We start from the raw sequence: 17,116 nt of genomic DNA, 5'->3' as shown, positions 1-17,116 counted from the left end.
TTGGGGAACTAAGACCCCACATGCCACAGGATGAGGCTATATATTTATATATGGAAAAATCAAAGAAGAAAGTTTAGAGAAGGTGGGAGTGGTCAAGTGAATCCAACATCTCAGAGTCAGTAAGACTAGTTCTGAGGAATGTCCAAAGGATTTAGTAACAAAGTGACCTTGGTGAAAACTATTTCAATGGAGTAGGGAGCAGGTGCAGAAGCTGGATTGGAGTGAAACTGAAAAGTGAATACCAGATAAAGAAGTATAGATGGCAAGTATAGACATATCAAAAAATGTGGTTAAGAAGGAAAACAGATAGGGTAGAAGCCCAGTCTCAGATACCATTCAGTTTAAGATTCTCACACTATGTGTGGTGGCTTTGAGCATCCTGAAGAGAGGTAAGTTATGATGGTTTTCTGATACTCAGATTTTCAGTATAAGGGGTACAGCATAGTATGGAATTGGAAGCAGGAGCCATCAGGAAATCAGCATCAGAAATTGCTCTTCTGGGCTCAGAGACAAACTTAGCATCATTGGAACTGAGTGAAACACTCCAGTGTTACATATGTGGCTACACAATTTAGAGTGTGGGTTAATACTTGGGAAAGAGCCCTTCCCAAAAGCCTGTGATAAGTATGAAATCATTGTGGAAGTTCTAGTGACTCATGTGATAACAGTCAGGGCTTCTTTATCAAGGTGTGGAGCTCAGTTTCGTAGACGATGTTGTTCGCTAGGAATAATGCCAAACCTCAATGCATGCTACGGCTCAACCCATCCCCAACACTGTGAGGTGAAATGTCAACAGTGAGAAAGAGCAGTTTATGTTTATTAAAGCACTAACACAGATTCAGCAATCAATAACTGCTTGACACTCTGAAAAGTGCCCTCATGCTGGCAAATCCAATGCCACTGAACACCCATTTCCTAGGAAACAGTGAAGTAGCTCAATCATCCTTGTGTTTTATAGGAGGAAAAAGCAACCAAATGAACCAAAATGGAATAAAAAAGCAGTCAAAATTCATGATTTCAGGGATCTGAATGGGCCTAGGAATCAGCCCTTTAACTGTCAACAGAGTCAGTTGGGGCAGGTAAAATAGGGAGAAAAATGTCTGGGTTTCCTACCTAGATAGCCTTTCATCCCTCCTATGAACAATACTTGTTAGCAGAAGCCTTTGCTTTCAGGATGTCATCAACAGCCTGACACTCCCCTAGGTATTGACCTAGCAGTGCTGAGTGGTTCAAAGAAATAACAGGGGCAGAGTGGCTGATTGCTGAGACAAGGGGATTCTCAATAAGGCATTTGTGGTGTTATGGTTGGTAAACTTGGTTGACAGCGGGAAGGGCAGAGGAGTCCAAAGATTAGACAGAAAGGATGAGCCTCGGGGCTTCTATTTAGGGTCTGATTTACATGTTTTATTTAGATTATCAGTTTGAGGGGGTGGGTGATGAAACAATACGTTTCTAATTGGAAGTCCTGGAAACAGATCCTATGAAAAAGAAGTTCCCTTTATATACAATATGAGTTCAGTGATAGGTGTGTATATAAAGAAAGGAAACTGGAAAGTACTAAATTATTAACAGCTTAATGGGCAGGGTGTTAGCTCATCAGGTTGGACAATTAACAGAACAAGCTAAATTCTTCTGTGTGCTTTTTGCTTCACCCTTCATACTTGACACTTGGCTCCATTTTTTTTTTTTTTTTTTTTGGCTACAACCTGGACTGCTCTCTGATTCCTCAACCCTATCACACTACTTCTACCCTTGGGATTGGATGCAACCTGGGAGTTTTCTTCCCCTGCTCTGCTCCCTGGGTCTTACAGTGCCTTGTACCCCAAAGCAGAAAAATCAGGAAATGGACATCAAGCTGTAACATTAAGATAGGAGCCCAACAGTTCCAGTTTCTCATTATGCTTGTTTCACTTGGCTACCTGAAATGATGTGGAATTTCCTGGGGTCTTTCGCAAGCATACTCTCCGTTGGTGCAGTGATCAGACATCAGTGAAATACAGGACCATTCCTAAACCCCAGGAGTTTGAGTCTCTTAAAAAAAGATTTATTCTTTTTTTTGGCTGTGGTGGGCCTACACACAGGCTTTCTCTAGTTGCAGCGAGCAGGAGGGCTATTGTTGCCATGTGCACCTGGCTTCTCATTGTGATGACTTCTCTTGTTGCAGAGCACAGGCTCTAGGTGCATGGGCTTCAGCAGTTCCAGTGTCGGCTCAGGAGTTGTGGCTCACGGGCTTAGTTGCTCTGTGGCATTTGGGATCTTCTGGGACCAGGGATCAAACTGGTGCCCCCTGCGTTAGAAGGCAGATTCTTGACCACTGGACCATCAAGGAAGTCCAGGGTCTTAATAAAATACAAAAATGAGGGAGGCAGGGGCAAAAAGAATTTCAAACTGCAGGGAGTAGATACGGTGCTGCTTAATGCTCTTACTCCCAGGAAATCTATAAGCTCCAAGAAGCACCACCTCACCTTTAGGCTTTACTGTTGGTAGAATGAGTGCACCATCCTGACAATATGGGGCTGGTTTAAGGATATTTCACACTTTTAGGTTTTTTGAGCAGGACAGCTGAAGCAATTTTGCTTTGTTCCCTGCTCCAAACTGTCCTGAGAGCAAAGGGTATATGCTTAACGTCAAGTGAATTGGTGCACTATCTGCGTCAGTTCTTCAGAAATCCCCTTGGAAAAATACTGATAACTCTCCCTTTTTGATCTCTTCTAAGAATATGAATTCCTGAGGCACAAACTCATTCATACAATTACATCTTTTAAAAAGGATCTGTGGGGACTTCTCTGGTGGTCCAGTGACTAAGACTCCACACTCCCAATGCAGGGGGCTCAGGTTTGATCCCTGCTCAGGAAACTAGATCCTGCATGCCACAATTAAGAGTTCACATGTCACAACCAAAAATCCCTTAGGCGTCAATGAAGATCAAAGATCCTGCATGCTGCAACTAAGACCTGGTGCAGCCAAATAAATAAATAGATAATTTAAAAATAAATAAATAAAAAGGATTTGTAACAACCAAGAGCAATTATTAATACAGGACAACTTCCATCTTTCCCTAGCAGCCCTTACTGGAAACAGTTTGCATAACCTTCCACAGCCTGAGCTGGGGTGGGAACTTTTGAAATGTTCTGCAGATTTTCAGGGTTAGCCACTTCCTTAATCCTATGGACCCATTTGGGAAGATCTTTTTGGCCTGTGTGTCTTAAGCAACATTTATATGGGAAGCTGTCTCCTTTGATTTCTGAGCCATACAGCAGTGCTGTCTCATTGATCAAAGCCATAGAAAATGCCACATTTTGTTTGGTAATGAGGCCCAGGGACAGGCTCGATGATGGACTCCACATGCGAGGCAGCGCTGCTGCAGACCATCCAGGGAAGCCTTAAGTTCGCTGGGCTGAGGCAGCTGGCGCTGTTCCGGGATGTAATGAGCAGAGCTCCCACTGGCTTTCTGATTCTGTTGATGAGTTTAGAACCTCTGAACTCTGACGATGTTGCTGGAGAAATGTGCTCTGAAATAAAGTGATCAATTTCTTCCAGCAACTGTCCTGGTCCTGGGTGGGACAGAACAGGAAAGGCCTTGTTTGGGCTAATATCTGAGCCATCCTGGAGACAGCAGGCTTATGTTTAAGACCTCTTATCTTGTATGTTTTGAGATCTAATAAAGATCTTCCTGAGTGAATTTGAGGAAGTAAACAGGCTGATGTAAAAAATAATTTTTTTTAATATTCCCCCCAGACGTCCATTGTGAGAAGAAAGGCTGCTTAGGATTCAAGGCAGACGCTGATTTTAGCTGCTTACCAGGAGCCAATGGATTTGCACTGCTTGCTGTAGTAGTTTTCCTCCTCTCCTCTCCATTTTCCTCCCCTCCCATGCTCTCTCTTCTGTCCCCTTTCCAGAAGATGTGTTCAAGCAGCAATAAACAGGCAGAGGACAAGTCAATTCTAGCAACAGTATTTTTTATACGACTACAAGCTACTCAAAAAGACTTCCTGTAGCCTAAAACTATAAGCACCTAGAGAAACCCTGCCAGAACTCTAAGAAACAATGAGTACACACTGATATTGACCTGTATTTTCCCTTCCTAGGAGCTCTGTTATAGGAGCTTTCTCTTCTGGTCAAACAGGTCTGCCCACCGTTCCCTAAACACATCTCACAGCTTCCTGTCACCTGGAATGGCTGGCCTCTCCATCTCCTTTATGATCTACATCCAACTCTGTCTCTTCCAATAATAAGTACCTTTTAATCCTACATCTGAATGCCTTCTGGCCCCTTGTATCTACACAGGTCATTCAGGACATAATCCCTTGTTGTAGGTACTTGGGCATATATCTTATCTCTCCAGCTAGTTTTGAACCTTCTAGAGTTAAGGACCAGTTCTCACTCAGATTCTCCATGGAACCTGTAGAGCTCATCAACTCTGATGTTGTGGTTAAACAACCTCTGGCACAAGACTATCTGGGTTCAAATCTTGCTTTGTCACTTGCTGGTTGAGTGACCTCACTCACGTCACTTAATTTCTGTATGCCTTAATTCCCCTGTAACATGGGAATATTAATAACACCTTCTGCAGAGAGCTATTTTGAGCATCCAAGTAATACTTGCAAAACACTTTGAACACTGCCTTTCACCCATTAAGTACTCCAGAAATGCTAGTCCTTGTTATCCACTCCAACCTGAATGCTCAGCATGAACTGCCAAGTGCCAAAGAATGGCACTCAGCCTACCCCCATGGTGTCAAGCTTAGTTTTGCCTTATAAGTTTACCAGACACTCACTGAAGGAATTCCCGACCTGACTTTGAATATCTTTCCTGCTCTGAGCCCTTTACCTGACTGCTGGTATTGTCCACAGCCACCCAACACAGTCTTGCCTCCTTTCTGTCTCCCAGTCATGTCCCACTCATTCCTACCTTTGTACCTTTACTCAGTGTTCCTCTTCCCTGGAAAGCTAGCCCTACCCTTCCCCTTTCCAATTCCCACCCATCCTTCACTTTTCCACTCAAGCTTTACCTCCTCCAGGAAGCCTTCCCTGATTATCTCAATTTATCTTCATCTTCCCCTTGTGGCTCAGCTGGTAAAGAATCTTCCTGCAATGCGGGAGACCTGGGTTTGATTCCTGGGTTGGGAAGATCCCCTGGAGAAGGGAAAGGCTACCCACTCCAGTATTCTGGCCTGGAGAACTCCATAGACTGTATAGTACATGGGGTCGCAAGGAGTCTGACATGACTGAGCGACTCTCACTTCACTTCCCCTTCTTCCAACTCCCTCAGCAGTCTAAGTTAGAACCACATAACTGAACATGCACCGACATTTTCCTGGCAACTTTTGAGTCTTCGTCTCATTTCCTCAGGAAGTTGATAAATTCCTTAAGAACAGCTAGAATGTTTTCCCCTCTTTTGCCATCTGCCCCTGGCATGTAACCAGTACTGGGTACTCAACAGGTGTCCAGTAAAGATTTATCAATTAATGTACCTATATGCCCGGGTATGGCCAAGGGAAGCCGGGTTTCTGGCTCTCTTCCTGGCAGTGAGCTCGGGCTGGAGTGAAGAGAAGGCAGGGAACCAGTGAAGCTGACTTCACTTATTTCTTCACTGCCATCCGGGCCACAGAATTAGCAGGGTCTTCAGGTAAACTGTCCTTTAGACTGGACTTCTCTCTCAGTTAATGGTTGACATTCTCTGTTTACCTTAATGATTGCCAAGATCTGTTGCTGCACACGGTACATTTTGTGGCTCAACTGCCTTGGCCCCGAGGGTAGAAGGCAATTTGGAAGAGGTTTGGGGGTTGTGGGATGGGACTGGAAACACTCTGGTCCATCCCTAGCCACTTAGGGCATGGGTAATAAGCAGAGAGCCCAAGAGAACCCTGGTACTGCCATGTGGGGGAAGCCCTGCTGTCTCTCACTTTGGCCTCAAGGGGCCAGTAGCCATTGCCCATGGCTGTTTTTTCTCTCCCCATAGTCAGCATTTTCAAGGTTGGGAGCTGGAAGGGATGGCACCCAGTGCAGGAGCCCTCTCTGTAGCTCGTCCACACACCGGATCTACCTGTGGCCGGTGGGTGGGGGAAGGCTGAAGGCTGAGGCCCAGGTCCAGTTCCGTCTCCCAGATTGGGCTGAACATGCATACATGGGTGACAAAGATGCCTCTCTTCCTCTGGGATGGGGCAGTAACTTCAGGCTATGTGATTTGTCTCTCCAAAGTCACCGGGAGTTCAGGGGATCAATCTTATTTAATGATTGTATGAGGGAGGAGGTAGAGCTGGTTAATGTTTGTCTGGTTCCTCTTGGGCTGTGGGCCATATCTGGCTCCAGCCCTGGGCTCTTTGTCCCTCCCCTGGACTGGGCTGACAGTACCTAGTGACATAGTGCAGACACGCCTGCAGACATTCCCTGGGAAAGGGCAGCAGCAGCCAGGTGAGGAAGCTGCGGGCTGAGGGACGTGGGCCCAGGGGCTGGTGTGGCCCAGGAGGGAAGAAGTGGGGGTTGGGGAGAGGTTTGGGTCTTGCCTTCTCCTGGGCTCAGCATTCAGCCACTTAGATACCTTCTGTGTTTCCCTCTGAGCTGGACTGAGGCACCTCCTACCCGGGTGCCAGGCTTGCTTAGTCTTTCTCTGTAGCCCCCATCTCATCCTTTTCCCAGGCTCAGTGTTGCTTCTGCTCTCATTCTTTTTTGCCCAGGCAAGAATCACCCTCATCCCCACAGGGTCAAATCCCCAGAAAGATTGGAGGGGGCCCCCAGGCTCAGGGTGGCTAAGTTTATATCTTTAAGACATTTCCTGCCACACAGGGTTAGGGTTCAGTGGGGGCCGCTGGGCACTGCCAGGTGCTGTTTTCCTTCCCTGATTAGAAGGCTAACCAGGCGTGCAACCAACATAGGGGCCGCGGGCAGATGAATACAGCACACTCGGTAGGCACAGAGGACCAGCCAGCCGGGCCAAGGTTTGGGAGCATGCATTTCCATTTTCTTGAGGGAGGCAGGGAGACTCAAGCTGAGCTTGGAGTAACTGATGACTGGGAGATCTAAAGGATGGGTAGCCCCCTAGTTGTTTGAAAGTTGTTCCATCTGTTGGGAATGGCACGGCAGAATGCACGGACTTAGAAAATGAGATGAGAGGAGAATAGCGACAAGATGGGTTTGAATGGAGAGAAGTATAGAGGTGGATGCAGCAGAGCAATGGGGAAGGGACCCAGGCTTTGATGAGGGGCCAACATGAGCCCTAATCTGAGTTCCAGCACTGGCTTACCAGCTGTGTGATAAATTACTCAGCTTCTTTGAGTCTCCATTGCTTCATCTGTGAACTGAAGACAATAACTCACAGCTCACAGGTTTGTTGTGAGGATAAGAGTTAAGGAACAGACTACTCCTAGCACAGAATAGGTATTCCCTAAGTGGTGGCTGCTATAATAAGCCCAAGTAGAGAGCAACAGGAAGTCAGAGAGTTGATGGAGGAGTAAAAGGGTGTAGTCCCAACAGTGAGAAAGGGAGCTGATATTACCATGTGGAAAGATCATGGCAGAGCGAGAGAAGGAGAAAACTGGAATGAGCTAGACGGGCCCTGACCCAAGCCTGTCCACAGGATACATATGACAGTGTGGAGGGAACAGTGCAGTGACTGAGGTGCTGTGGAACCACAGGCTGGAGGCAGGGAAGAGAAGCGGGTGAAGAGGGAGAGGGATGGAGGGGTTTGGTCTTAGCCACACCAAATTGATGAAGGCAGCTGGAAACTCAGAAGAAAATCTGAAAAAACATCCCCTGTCCTTTCTTGCCAGAGGCTGCCTGTGAAATGGGGGAGGGAGTATGGAGTCTGAGGCTGAGTGTAACCCCATTTAGCCAAGCCAGGCCCCTCTTTCCCAAACCAAAAAGATACAAGGATTTCCCATAGTTGGAAGGAGGGACAGGAAAGAGGTAGGAGCAGAAAGAGATAGACTTGAATGTGTGTGTGTACACGCATACACACGCATGCAGGCACATGTGGAAAGGAATGCGGAGAACAGTTTTTGAGTTCTGAGATCTAATTGATCTCAGAATGCAGTGTCCTTAAAGGATGAAAGGCTGCCAAGGTACAAAGACTTTGAGGTCAGAGGAAAACAAATTTGAAATTTGACTCTACCATTTAGCAGAAGTGCAGTTGTCATTGAGGTAAGTTGTTTAATTTCTCTGAGCCTCACCTTCTCTGTCTGAGAAGTGGGTATAATATTAGTTGGAGGGACTAAGGACAATCTCTTGATTTTGACCTGTGCTTGAGTGCTTGGGCAAATCTGGATCTGAGGACAAGGGCAGAGCCAGACAGGGTCAGAGAAATCTTGTCTAATTAAACACAGGAGCCAAACATGCCTGGAGCAACACAGAGCATATCAACACCTGGACTTTAACCCAAAGTCACAAAAACAGTTTGGATTTCAAAATCAGGTAACTCCCATGAATGTTTTTGAAATGAAACCCTTGAGGTACTGATGTTGACATAGGGATCAGCTCTTTCTAAACGGAGAGCAAAAATTGAGATCTCAGTGCTCACACAAGGGTCCTTAGGTGCTCTAAAGGGAGCTTCTGGCTATGTCCCAGAGGGCTCAAGAAGATGGGAGGTGGAGAGCTAAAAGAACCTAGAAACTCAGGGGTGGCCAGGCTGTCTGTGAGGCATCCCTAAACGACAGAGAGAAGAGAACAGCTGAAGTTCGCTTTGGGGTTTGAGGAAGCAGCCAGAGAAAGGTAAGGAGGGGGAAACAGAACAAATCTGGAGGCAACTGAAAGCCCTGGGAAGGGAGGAGAGGAGAAGAGTTGTCAGTTATAGGAAAGAAGAGAAGGGCTAGAGGAGAATAAAAGTCAGACCAATCTTCAATCTCTCTGTTTCTTAAAAGCACTCACAGAAAGAAAAATTATAATTGTATCTGAGGCAGCAAAGCTTCTGGGAAAAAACATGGGCTCTGGAGTCAGCTTGTGTCTCTGTGTGTGCGTGTGTGTGTGTGCATGTGTGTTAGTCGCTAAGTCGTGTCTGACTCTTTGTAACCTGCCAGGCTCCTCTGCCCATGGGATTCTCCAGGCAAGAATTCTAGAGTGGGTTGCCGTTCCCTTCTCCAGGGGATCTTCCCGACCCAGGGATCAAACCTGCGCCTCCTGCATCTCTTGTACTGCAGGCAGACTTTACCACTGAGCCACCAGGGAGTCAGCTTGATCTGGCTCAAAACTCCCAGCTCTGGCATGTACTCACCACATGAACCTTGTGACACTGAGATAAGTCCCTTCACCTTTGTCTACCTCAGTTTCCTCATCTGTGACATGAGGGTTGCAAATAACACCTACCTCTCAGGGTTCTTTTGAGGTTTACAGGAGATGGTGTGCAAGGGCCTGGCAGAGAGCAGGGGCTTGGGAAATGGTTATTCTTAACAATATGCTCCTCCACCACCTAGTTTGACTCTAACAGGTCTCATTGGATGAAGCATTTCTTTCCATTGTACCTCCTGTACCGGCTCTGCCTTCAGAATCCCAGGGTTGGGAGAAAGGGCACCTGTGTTCCTGCTTTTCCCGCACTGGTTTAGGCCCACAGCATGAACTGACTGAGGCTTTTTTTTTTTTTTTTTAAGCTGCATGAAGAAACCTTGTGCAGACTATCCCTTTACCCCTTAGTTTCTTTCATTCCGCTCCCCCAACTTTTCTTGGGCTTCTCTGGTGGCTCAGTGGTAAAGAATCCGTCTGCCAATGCAGGCGATGCAAGAGACCTGGGTTCGATTTGTAGGCTGGGACGATCCCCTGAGAAGAAAATGGCAACCTGCTCCAGTATTCTTGCCTGGAAAAACCCATGGACAGAAAAACCCAACCCATGGCTGGCTATAGTCCATGGGGTCACAAAAGAGTCTGCCATGACTTTATGACTAAATAACAACAAATTTTTCTAGCTACTAATACCCTCCCCCTTCCCCCTACAACAGCGAGGACCACCCAGAACTTGCCACAAAGTTCAGGCCTTATGTTCTCACAGCTAGTTCCTGGCTTGCAGCATGATCTTGTAATGGCAGACAAGGTGGGATGTAGAAGGAAGCCACCTCCCCTTGCCTAAGAGACAGAGGGGAATTTCTTCCCTAGAGCAACTGGCAAGCTCAGGAAACCAGGAGTTACAATATATACTTGACCCGCGGGCAGGGCAGCAACAGAATGGTCTGTTCTATTTCAGACAGACTCTATAGGTCAACAGCAGCATTGGGAAGAAATAAAGAGGGATATTGGGTTTGGCAAACCACTTAGTTCCCCCCCAAACCACATTGTTTTCTCTTCTTGATAAGGTTTTACTTCCCTTGATCACCAACCATGAAATTGGAGCTGAGCTAAGAACTTTTACAGGTTGCTTCATTGAACCTCACAATAACACTGGGTATGAACCTCATTTATAGATGTGCACACAGACTCAAAGGTTTGGTAACTTACCCCAAAGTCATAGTAGATTAAAAAAAAAAAAAAAAAAACCCGAAGCTAGGTGGCTCTTATCTTTTCCATCTTCTAACCTTCTTCTGTTTGCTTGGTTAACTTGCCTTTTCCTTCTGGCTTGTCCTCACTTGGCCATCCTCTGTACAGGCTCAAGAAGAGATGGTCAGGCTTTGCTCCATGACTTTGGGATCGGACTGCACTCACAGGTTAGCAGCTTCCTTGCTTCTTGTGTTTTTATGGGTAGCCTTGCTTCTGTTGCTGTTGTTGTCATCATTAACAGCTAGCCTACACTTCGGGGAACACCATCTGCAAAAGCACAAAGACTGTACCATGCAAAGAGCTTAGACTTCTGCTTCAGACACTTTTGTGTTTCATCCTACTCAGACACTTCAGCTGTGTGACCTTAAGTGAGTTACTTATCTGGGCTTCAGTTTCCTCAGCTGGAAAGACTGGGGTAGTAGTCCTTAGAGGCTTGCTAAGTGGGTCAAAAGAAAGAATATATGGGAAAATACTTAGCACAGTTCCTAGCTTGATAAAAGTGAGCTCCTTTTCCTAACCTCAGGCTCACCCATATCCTGGAGGGGATTTAAGCCAGGAAAAATCCTGCTGAATCTAAGTTTCTAGTAGAGTCATGGGAGAGTGCCTTAGGCCAGAGGCTTCTGGTTCCCCTGGGTCCCATCTTACATGCACCTGTCCTTGTTCCGTCTTCCCCCCCGCTGTGGCCATTCTTCTGGTGGGGCTATGGGGTGGGTGCGGCGATGGACCGGGCGGGCACAGAACAGGTGGGTGCAGGCTGGGTGTCCGGCGCTGGGACACAAGTGCTCTGTGTGTAGGGTGGGCGGAAGTCAGGGCGTTTGATCTGAATTCTAAAGGGCGTTGTTCAGAGCCCCACAAAGGTCCCATTGTGCAGACACTGGGTATAAAGCAGCATATGACTCCCCAGCACCGGGCGGTGATGAATTGGGACGCAGGCGCGAACCCAGGGACCACTCCCCCTGCATAGACATGAGACCATAGGGAACCTGTCTGGGTGGCCTCAGGGATAGGCGCTCCCCAAGGTAACGGGGCTTTGTTGGGTTTAGCCCAGGTCCAAACTTAAGGAGCTGGGGGAGGGGAAGCTAAAGAGGATGGCTGATGGCAGAACAAGATGGGCCTGGCAAGGAAGGGCAGGAGAGGAGAGAATGTTGGATGAAGGTGGAGAAGAGAGATGGGGCTCAGGGAGGTCAAGTCATCAAGTGAATGAGTGAGGAGGAAAAGAAAGAGAAGGAGAGGCTGGCAAGGGAGAGGGAGTGGTGAGAAAAGCTATGACTCTCCTTCTTCCTTTCTTGTCACTGGCTCTTGGAAGGGTTGGGGGGAGGTGTCAGGCAGTGTTATGGAGCCTGGCTTTCCACCCCAGCTTTCTGACAGCTTGTTCTGTGGCTCATGTTTTGCAGGTGTGAATGAGGCAGGATGAATTGGACGGGTTTGTACACCTTGCTCAGCGGCGTGAATCGGCATTCTACTGCCATTGGCCGAGTATGGCTCTCTGTCATCTTCATCTTCAGAATCATGGTGCTGGTGGTGGCTGCCGAGAGCGTGTGGGGTGATGAGAAGTCTTCCTTCATCTGCAACACCCTCCAGCCTGGCTGCAATAGTGTCTGCTACGACCACTTTTTCCCCATTTCCCATGTGCGTCTGTGGTCTCTGCAGCTCATCTTGGTGTCCACCCCAGCTCTCCTCGTGGCCATGCACGTGGCACACCAGCAGCACATTGAAAAGAAAATGCTTCGACTTGAGGGCCACGGCGACCCCCTGCACCTGGAGGAGGTGAAGAGGCACAAGGTCCACATCTCAGGGACACTGTGGTGGACCTATGTGATCAGCGTGGTCTTCCGGCTGTTGTTCGAGGCTGCTTTCATGTATGTCTTTTATCTGCTCTACCCTGGCTACGCCATGGTGCGGCTGGTCAAGTGTGATGCCTACCCCTGCCCCAACACAGTGGACTGCTTCGTGTCCCGCCCCACAGAGAAAACCATCTTCACGGTCTTCATGCTGGCCGCCTCAGGCATCTGCATCATCCTCAATGTGGCCGAGGTGGTGTACCTCATCTTCCGGGCCTGTGCCCGCCGAGCCCAGCGCCGCTCCAATCCACCCTCCCGCAAGGGCTCAGGGGGCTTCGGCCATCGCCTCTCACCTGAATACAAGCAGAATGAGATCAACAAGCTGCTGAGTGAGCAGGACGGCTCCCTGAAAGACATACTGCGCCGCAGCCCCGGCACCGGGGCTGGGCTGGCTGAGAAGAGTGACCGCTGCTCGGCCTGCTGATGCCACAGACCAGGCAACCTCCCATCCTGCCCCCTACCCCTGTCCTGCCCCAGGCCTGCCCCTCCTTCTCCCCTGCCAGTGTGCAGGCCTCTGCCTGCTAGGGGTTGCTCCATCAAAACTTTCCTTCCCTCCCTACTTCCCTTCCTCCCCAGGGCCTTCTGCCTCAGGGCCTGAAGGTGTGGGGAGCTGGAGGCCACCCACCCAGCACTCAAGGCTACCGGGGGTGCAGGCAGCTCTCGTTGCCTGCACCCCTTCCTCTTCCCTCTCCCTCTCCCTGGGACCACTGGGGACCAGAGGTGGGATGCTCTGACAACATCTCCAATTATGAAACTAATCTTAACCCCGTGCTGTCAGATACCCTATTTCTGGAGTCACATTGGTGGGGAGGGATGTGGGCAAGTGGAGTGGAGGGAGGGTACTGTGGACGTGTGGGTGGGGAAGGGAGGGTAGCAAACGAAAGAAAAGGAGGAACAGTGCTTGCTGGCCCTGAGGAAAAGGAGGACATATCTGGGGTGGAGGAGCTAGGGAGGGAGAAGCAGGCAGATAAGCTGGAGTGGGGGTTGGTCAGGGTTGCCTTTGCCTCTAGTCCCCAAGGCCTCTCTGCCTGAAATGTTACACATTAAACAGGATTTTACAGTAAACGAAGAGGTGGCTTGTGTGTTTGTGAAGTTCTTTCTCCTGCAATCTCTGACCACCCCCTGGATGAGCTGGCCTTGGCTTTTTGCTGATCAAGAAAGAAATGGGAAAAGAAAGAGAGCAATTTGAGTAGCTGAAGCTACCAAGGAGGGACTGCCGCGCATATCCCACTACCTCACAGGCCAGGCACAACCAGGCCCAGAGCCATTCTCTCCTGTTTTTTGTTTGGTTTGGGTTCTTTTGCCCCCGTTTTAAAATAACAGCTTTATTGGACTCTAATTCACTCATCCCTTTCTCTGACTGATTTTTTTCATCCATTTTAAGTATGTAGGTAATATATTGAGTTTGGGTAATTTTGTGCAGTTTTGTCAACATGACCACAATCTATTATAAAACATCTACATGCCCTCAAAAAGTTTCCTTGGGCACCTTCCTCTGATTTTAAAAAGATTAAAATGACAACTCCCTCTGGAAAGACAGGAAATGATGGAGAAAGTTCACAAGTCTGAGAGGGTAACATACATCACCTTGGCGAGGCCTGTCCCCTGCACTCCTGGGAGGAAATATGGCCTGTCCTCCCTCAAAACTGAGCCTTCACTGCCTATGGATGCTCTCCAAGCCACCCACTGGATTGCACAGTGACTCTGACCCCTTTTCTCAGATGGTAGCCCTAATTCTACCCTTCTCCCCAGTTTCCTTCCCTCAGGAATCAATGCCTCTCACCACAGAGATGTCTCTAACACAGGTTAAGCATTTCATAGCAGCAGTTTCCTCAGCATCACTCACCCAAGCAAGAGGTATCTCCCCTCTTTCCCTGGGGGGCTGTGGTGGGAAGAGCCCCAGGCTGGCACTTGATAAAGCTGGGTTCGAGTCTTGGTTCTGTCACTTAGTAGCAAGGTATTCCCTTCTGCAAGCTTCAGCTTTCATATGAGCAAACAAGGGCTGGCCCAGAACCTTTCTAAGCTTCCTTTGACACTCTGGGCTCCATGGATTCCCCAAAGCCTCCCCCAGTCTCATGAGGGTTCCCTGTTGCAGAGTCACTGCCCTCACCAATGGCCCCTAGGAGTAAAAGTTTCCCCTACAGTGGGTTTCTCCCTTCAGCTTCCCTACCTCTTACCAGAAAAAATTATTTGCTACTCCCTTTCAGAGAATGCTGACTCCCTGTGGGAAGTATGTCAGAAAGGAAGAGAAAATCAGGCATAATCTTATCAGAATTGTTCTCTAGAAACAGTCTTTTTCCTTCAGACAGAAAGCCTGGGAGGGTTCCTCATTCAAGGAGGTTTCTCCTTTAGAAAAGAAAGGAGTGCCCAAATATTCCTTTCTCACACACTTTGCAATCCTGAAAAAGAGTTTCCTCCTCTCTTAAAAGAGAGACATTTCTTTCCTGCAAGAAATCTCCTTCCTTAGTAAACCGACAGCTACTGTCAGAGGAGAGGTCCCATCCCCTCACAGTGAGTGGAGATTTCTTATCTTATTGAAATACATTCTCCCTCCCTCCACAACACAACACAACAAACAACAGCACCTCCTTTCTGTCCAAAAGGCCAAAGAAAGTTTTTAAAATTCCATCCTGGTTCAACAAAGGAACTTCATACCCTTCCCACATTGAGAAATGTTAAATCTATCACCTCAGAAATCTAGTTTCCCTTCAGATTCTAAGAATTCCCCTTGGAAAGGGGTTCCATCTCCAGATCAAGACTTTCCTCTCCAGGGGGCAGTGGTGGGACAATAAAGCTACTGGGCTGGGTGTTCCAGACAAAAGGACACTTTCTCTTGTGTGTTGTGAAACAGGTGCATGCATGTGTGCTCAGCTGCTCAGTCGTGTCCGACTCTTTGTGACCCCATGGACTGTAGCCTGCCAGGCTATTCTACCCATAGGATTTTCCTGGCAAGAATACTGGAGTGGGTTGCCATTTCTTCCTCTAGGGGATCTTCCCGACCCAGGAATCAAACCCACATCTTGTGCACTGGCAGGCGGATTCTTTGCCACTGAGTACCTGGGAAGGTGGGAGCAGACCAAAGGAAGTTTGAGGGGGGCTGGTGTACATAATATATATAGCAAAGAGGGAGGTGGGTACAGCAGACTAACCCTAGGACTGACTTTTTTATTTGAGGTTATGTCACAAACATGTAAGGGTTTCTTATACAGGAGGCAAGTGGGGCTTAGTACTTGCCACACTGAAGACACCCAGTAGAGCAACTGTAGTAGTGAAGATGGCAATGAAATTAGGAAACCTACTTCTAGCCCCTGGCAACTTCATACTTATCCTGAGTCTCAGCTTCATCATCTGAAATATAAGGCTCTCTACCTCTTTCACAGAGCTTTTGTGAGACTCAAACAAGGTATGTTCAAAAGCTGGTTATACACTGTAAAAGTAAGGGATGATAGTATCATCAGCACCGAGACCACAGCCTTAGGGCATGCTAGAACTCGATGAGCCAGAAAGGAGTGAGGCTGGTTCAGCCAGGTTGGAGCTAGTGGAAGGAACTTGGCAATGAAGGGTTTTCCCAGGGAATGGACAGCAGTCTAAACAGCAAAGTCCAGGAGATGTCACAAACTTCTTTTGAGCATGACCCATTCAAGGGTAAATATTCAAGGGGTGTGATCTGAGGGTGGAAAAGGCTTGACATTCTCCCTCACGGTACTAGTACTTCTTAGAGACATTTCTGGTCTTTTTAGAGCATCTGTGTGTGCTGAGATACCAGGAGCTGGGGGCAAAGGAACAGAGTCAGCTCCTGGATGAAGGGACTGGTTGAACTAGGAGAGTAGTCAAGGCCCCAGCCAGCTGAGTTGGGATTTCAAAGCAGGCTGCAGTCTCCATAGAGAATTGGCATGGCAACCATGAACTGATTCAGATGCCCAATCAGATAGCCTGGGTGCACACAGTGGTGGCTAGAGGGGAATGCTTGCTCCATTTACTGATTCCACAATACGTAAATGCCAGACTTGACCTGTGAGACAGAATGGGCTATAAAAGCCCACCAAGCTAGGCTCCCTTTGATTCCTGGACTAGGCCAGTCTGAACCTGTCAGGTGGGGAAAGGATTGGGGCACTTAGGGAGGGAGAATAAAGCGGGCAGAAACCATACAGATATCTGAAAGGGTATGGTGTTGTCTTCAGAGTTAGATAAACAATCTGGTATGAAGGATTTGAGGAGGGAAATGGCTAGATGGGAGGTAGGACAGATAAACTGTGACCTGTTAATAATGGGCCTTGTATGTCACTATAAGGCATTAAGACTGTTCTATAGTTGAGTTTTGAGTAAGGGAGGGCCACCTTCAGATTTGCAGTGTGGGAGCTCACTCTGGCAGCTGCAGAGACAGTGGATTGGTGGTTGGAAAAATGAGGGGAAGAATGACTGGCCATGGGACTGTGGCAATAGCCCAAGTAGGGCCTGTGGGACTTGGACAATGGCAGGAGGAGTTAAGAGGACACAAATGTAAGAGACCCTTTGGACGCAGGATTGACACCAGGACTTGATGTCTGAGTGTGGCGAGACTGAGGAGCCAAAGATCATTTGGAGATTTCCTCCCCCTTCCTTGACTGGCAGACTCCTAATCATTGAAGACTCAGCTCAAAGGTCAGTTCCTAATATGAAACCTTCAACTCTCTTCTCCTTGCACCCTCCCCCCAACCCCTCAGAAAGAAGGAGTCCTCCCCCCATTCTGAATTCCTGCAGGATATTGTAGTAGTATGTGTTGATTAGAGTTCTTATCAAACTGTGTGGTAATTACTTGCATAATCTTAGCACACAGTAAGT

General features: G+C 47.9%; 1 protein-coding gene across 1 annotated transcript; it reads left to right on the top strand.

The window, feature by feature from the left end:
• Positions 1–6,335: 6,335 nt before the first annotated feature.
• On the top strand, positions 6,336–13,362 carry GJB1 (gap junction protein beta 1; the record flags this gene model as incomplete). Its single annotated transcript, NM_174069.2, is given in 2 exon segments — positions 6,336–6,413; positions 11,849–13,362. A coding segment is annotated over 1 exon segment (855 nt). The 3' UTR covers positions 12,720–13,362.
• Between the last annotated feature and the right edge of the window lie 3,754 nt (positions 13,363–17,116).

The sequence above is a fragment of the Bos taurus genome, chromosome X, assembly GCF_002263795.3.
Source record: "Bos taurus isolate L1 Dominette 01449 registration number 42190680 breed Hereford chromosome X, ARS-UCD2.0, whole genome shotgun sequence".
Taxonomy (NCBI): Eukaryota; Metazoa; Chordata; class Mammalia; order Artiodactyla; family Bovidae; genus Bos; species Bos taurus.
This window is presented reverse-complemented; position numbering and strand designations above follow the sequence as displayed.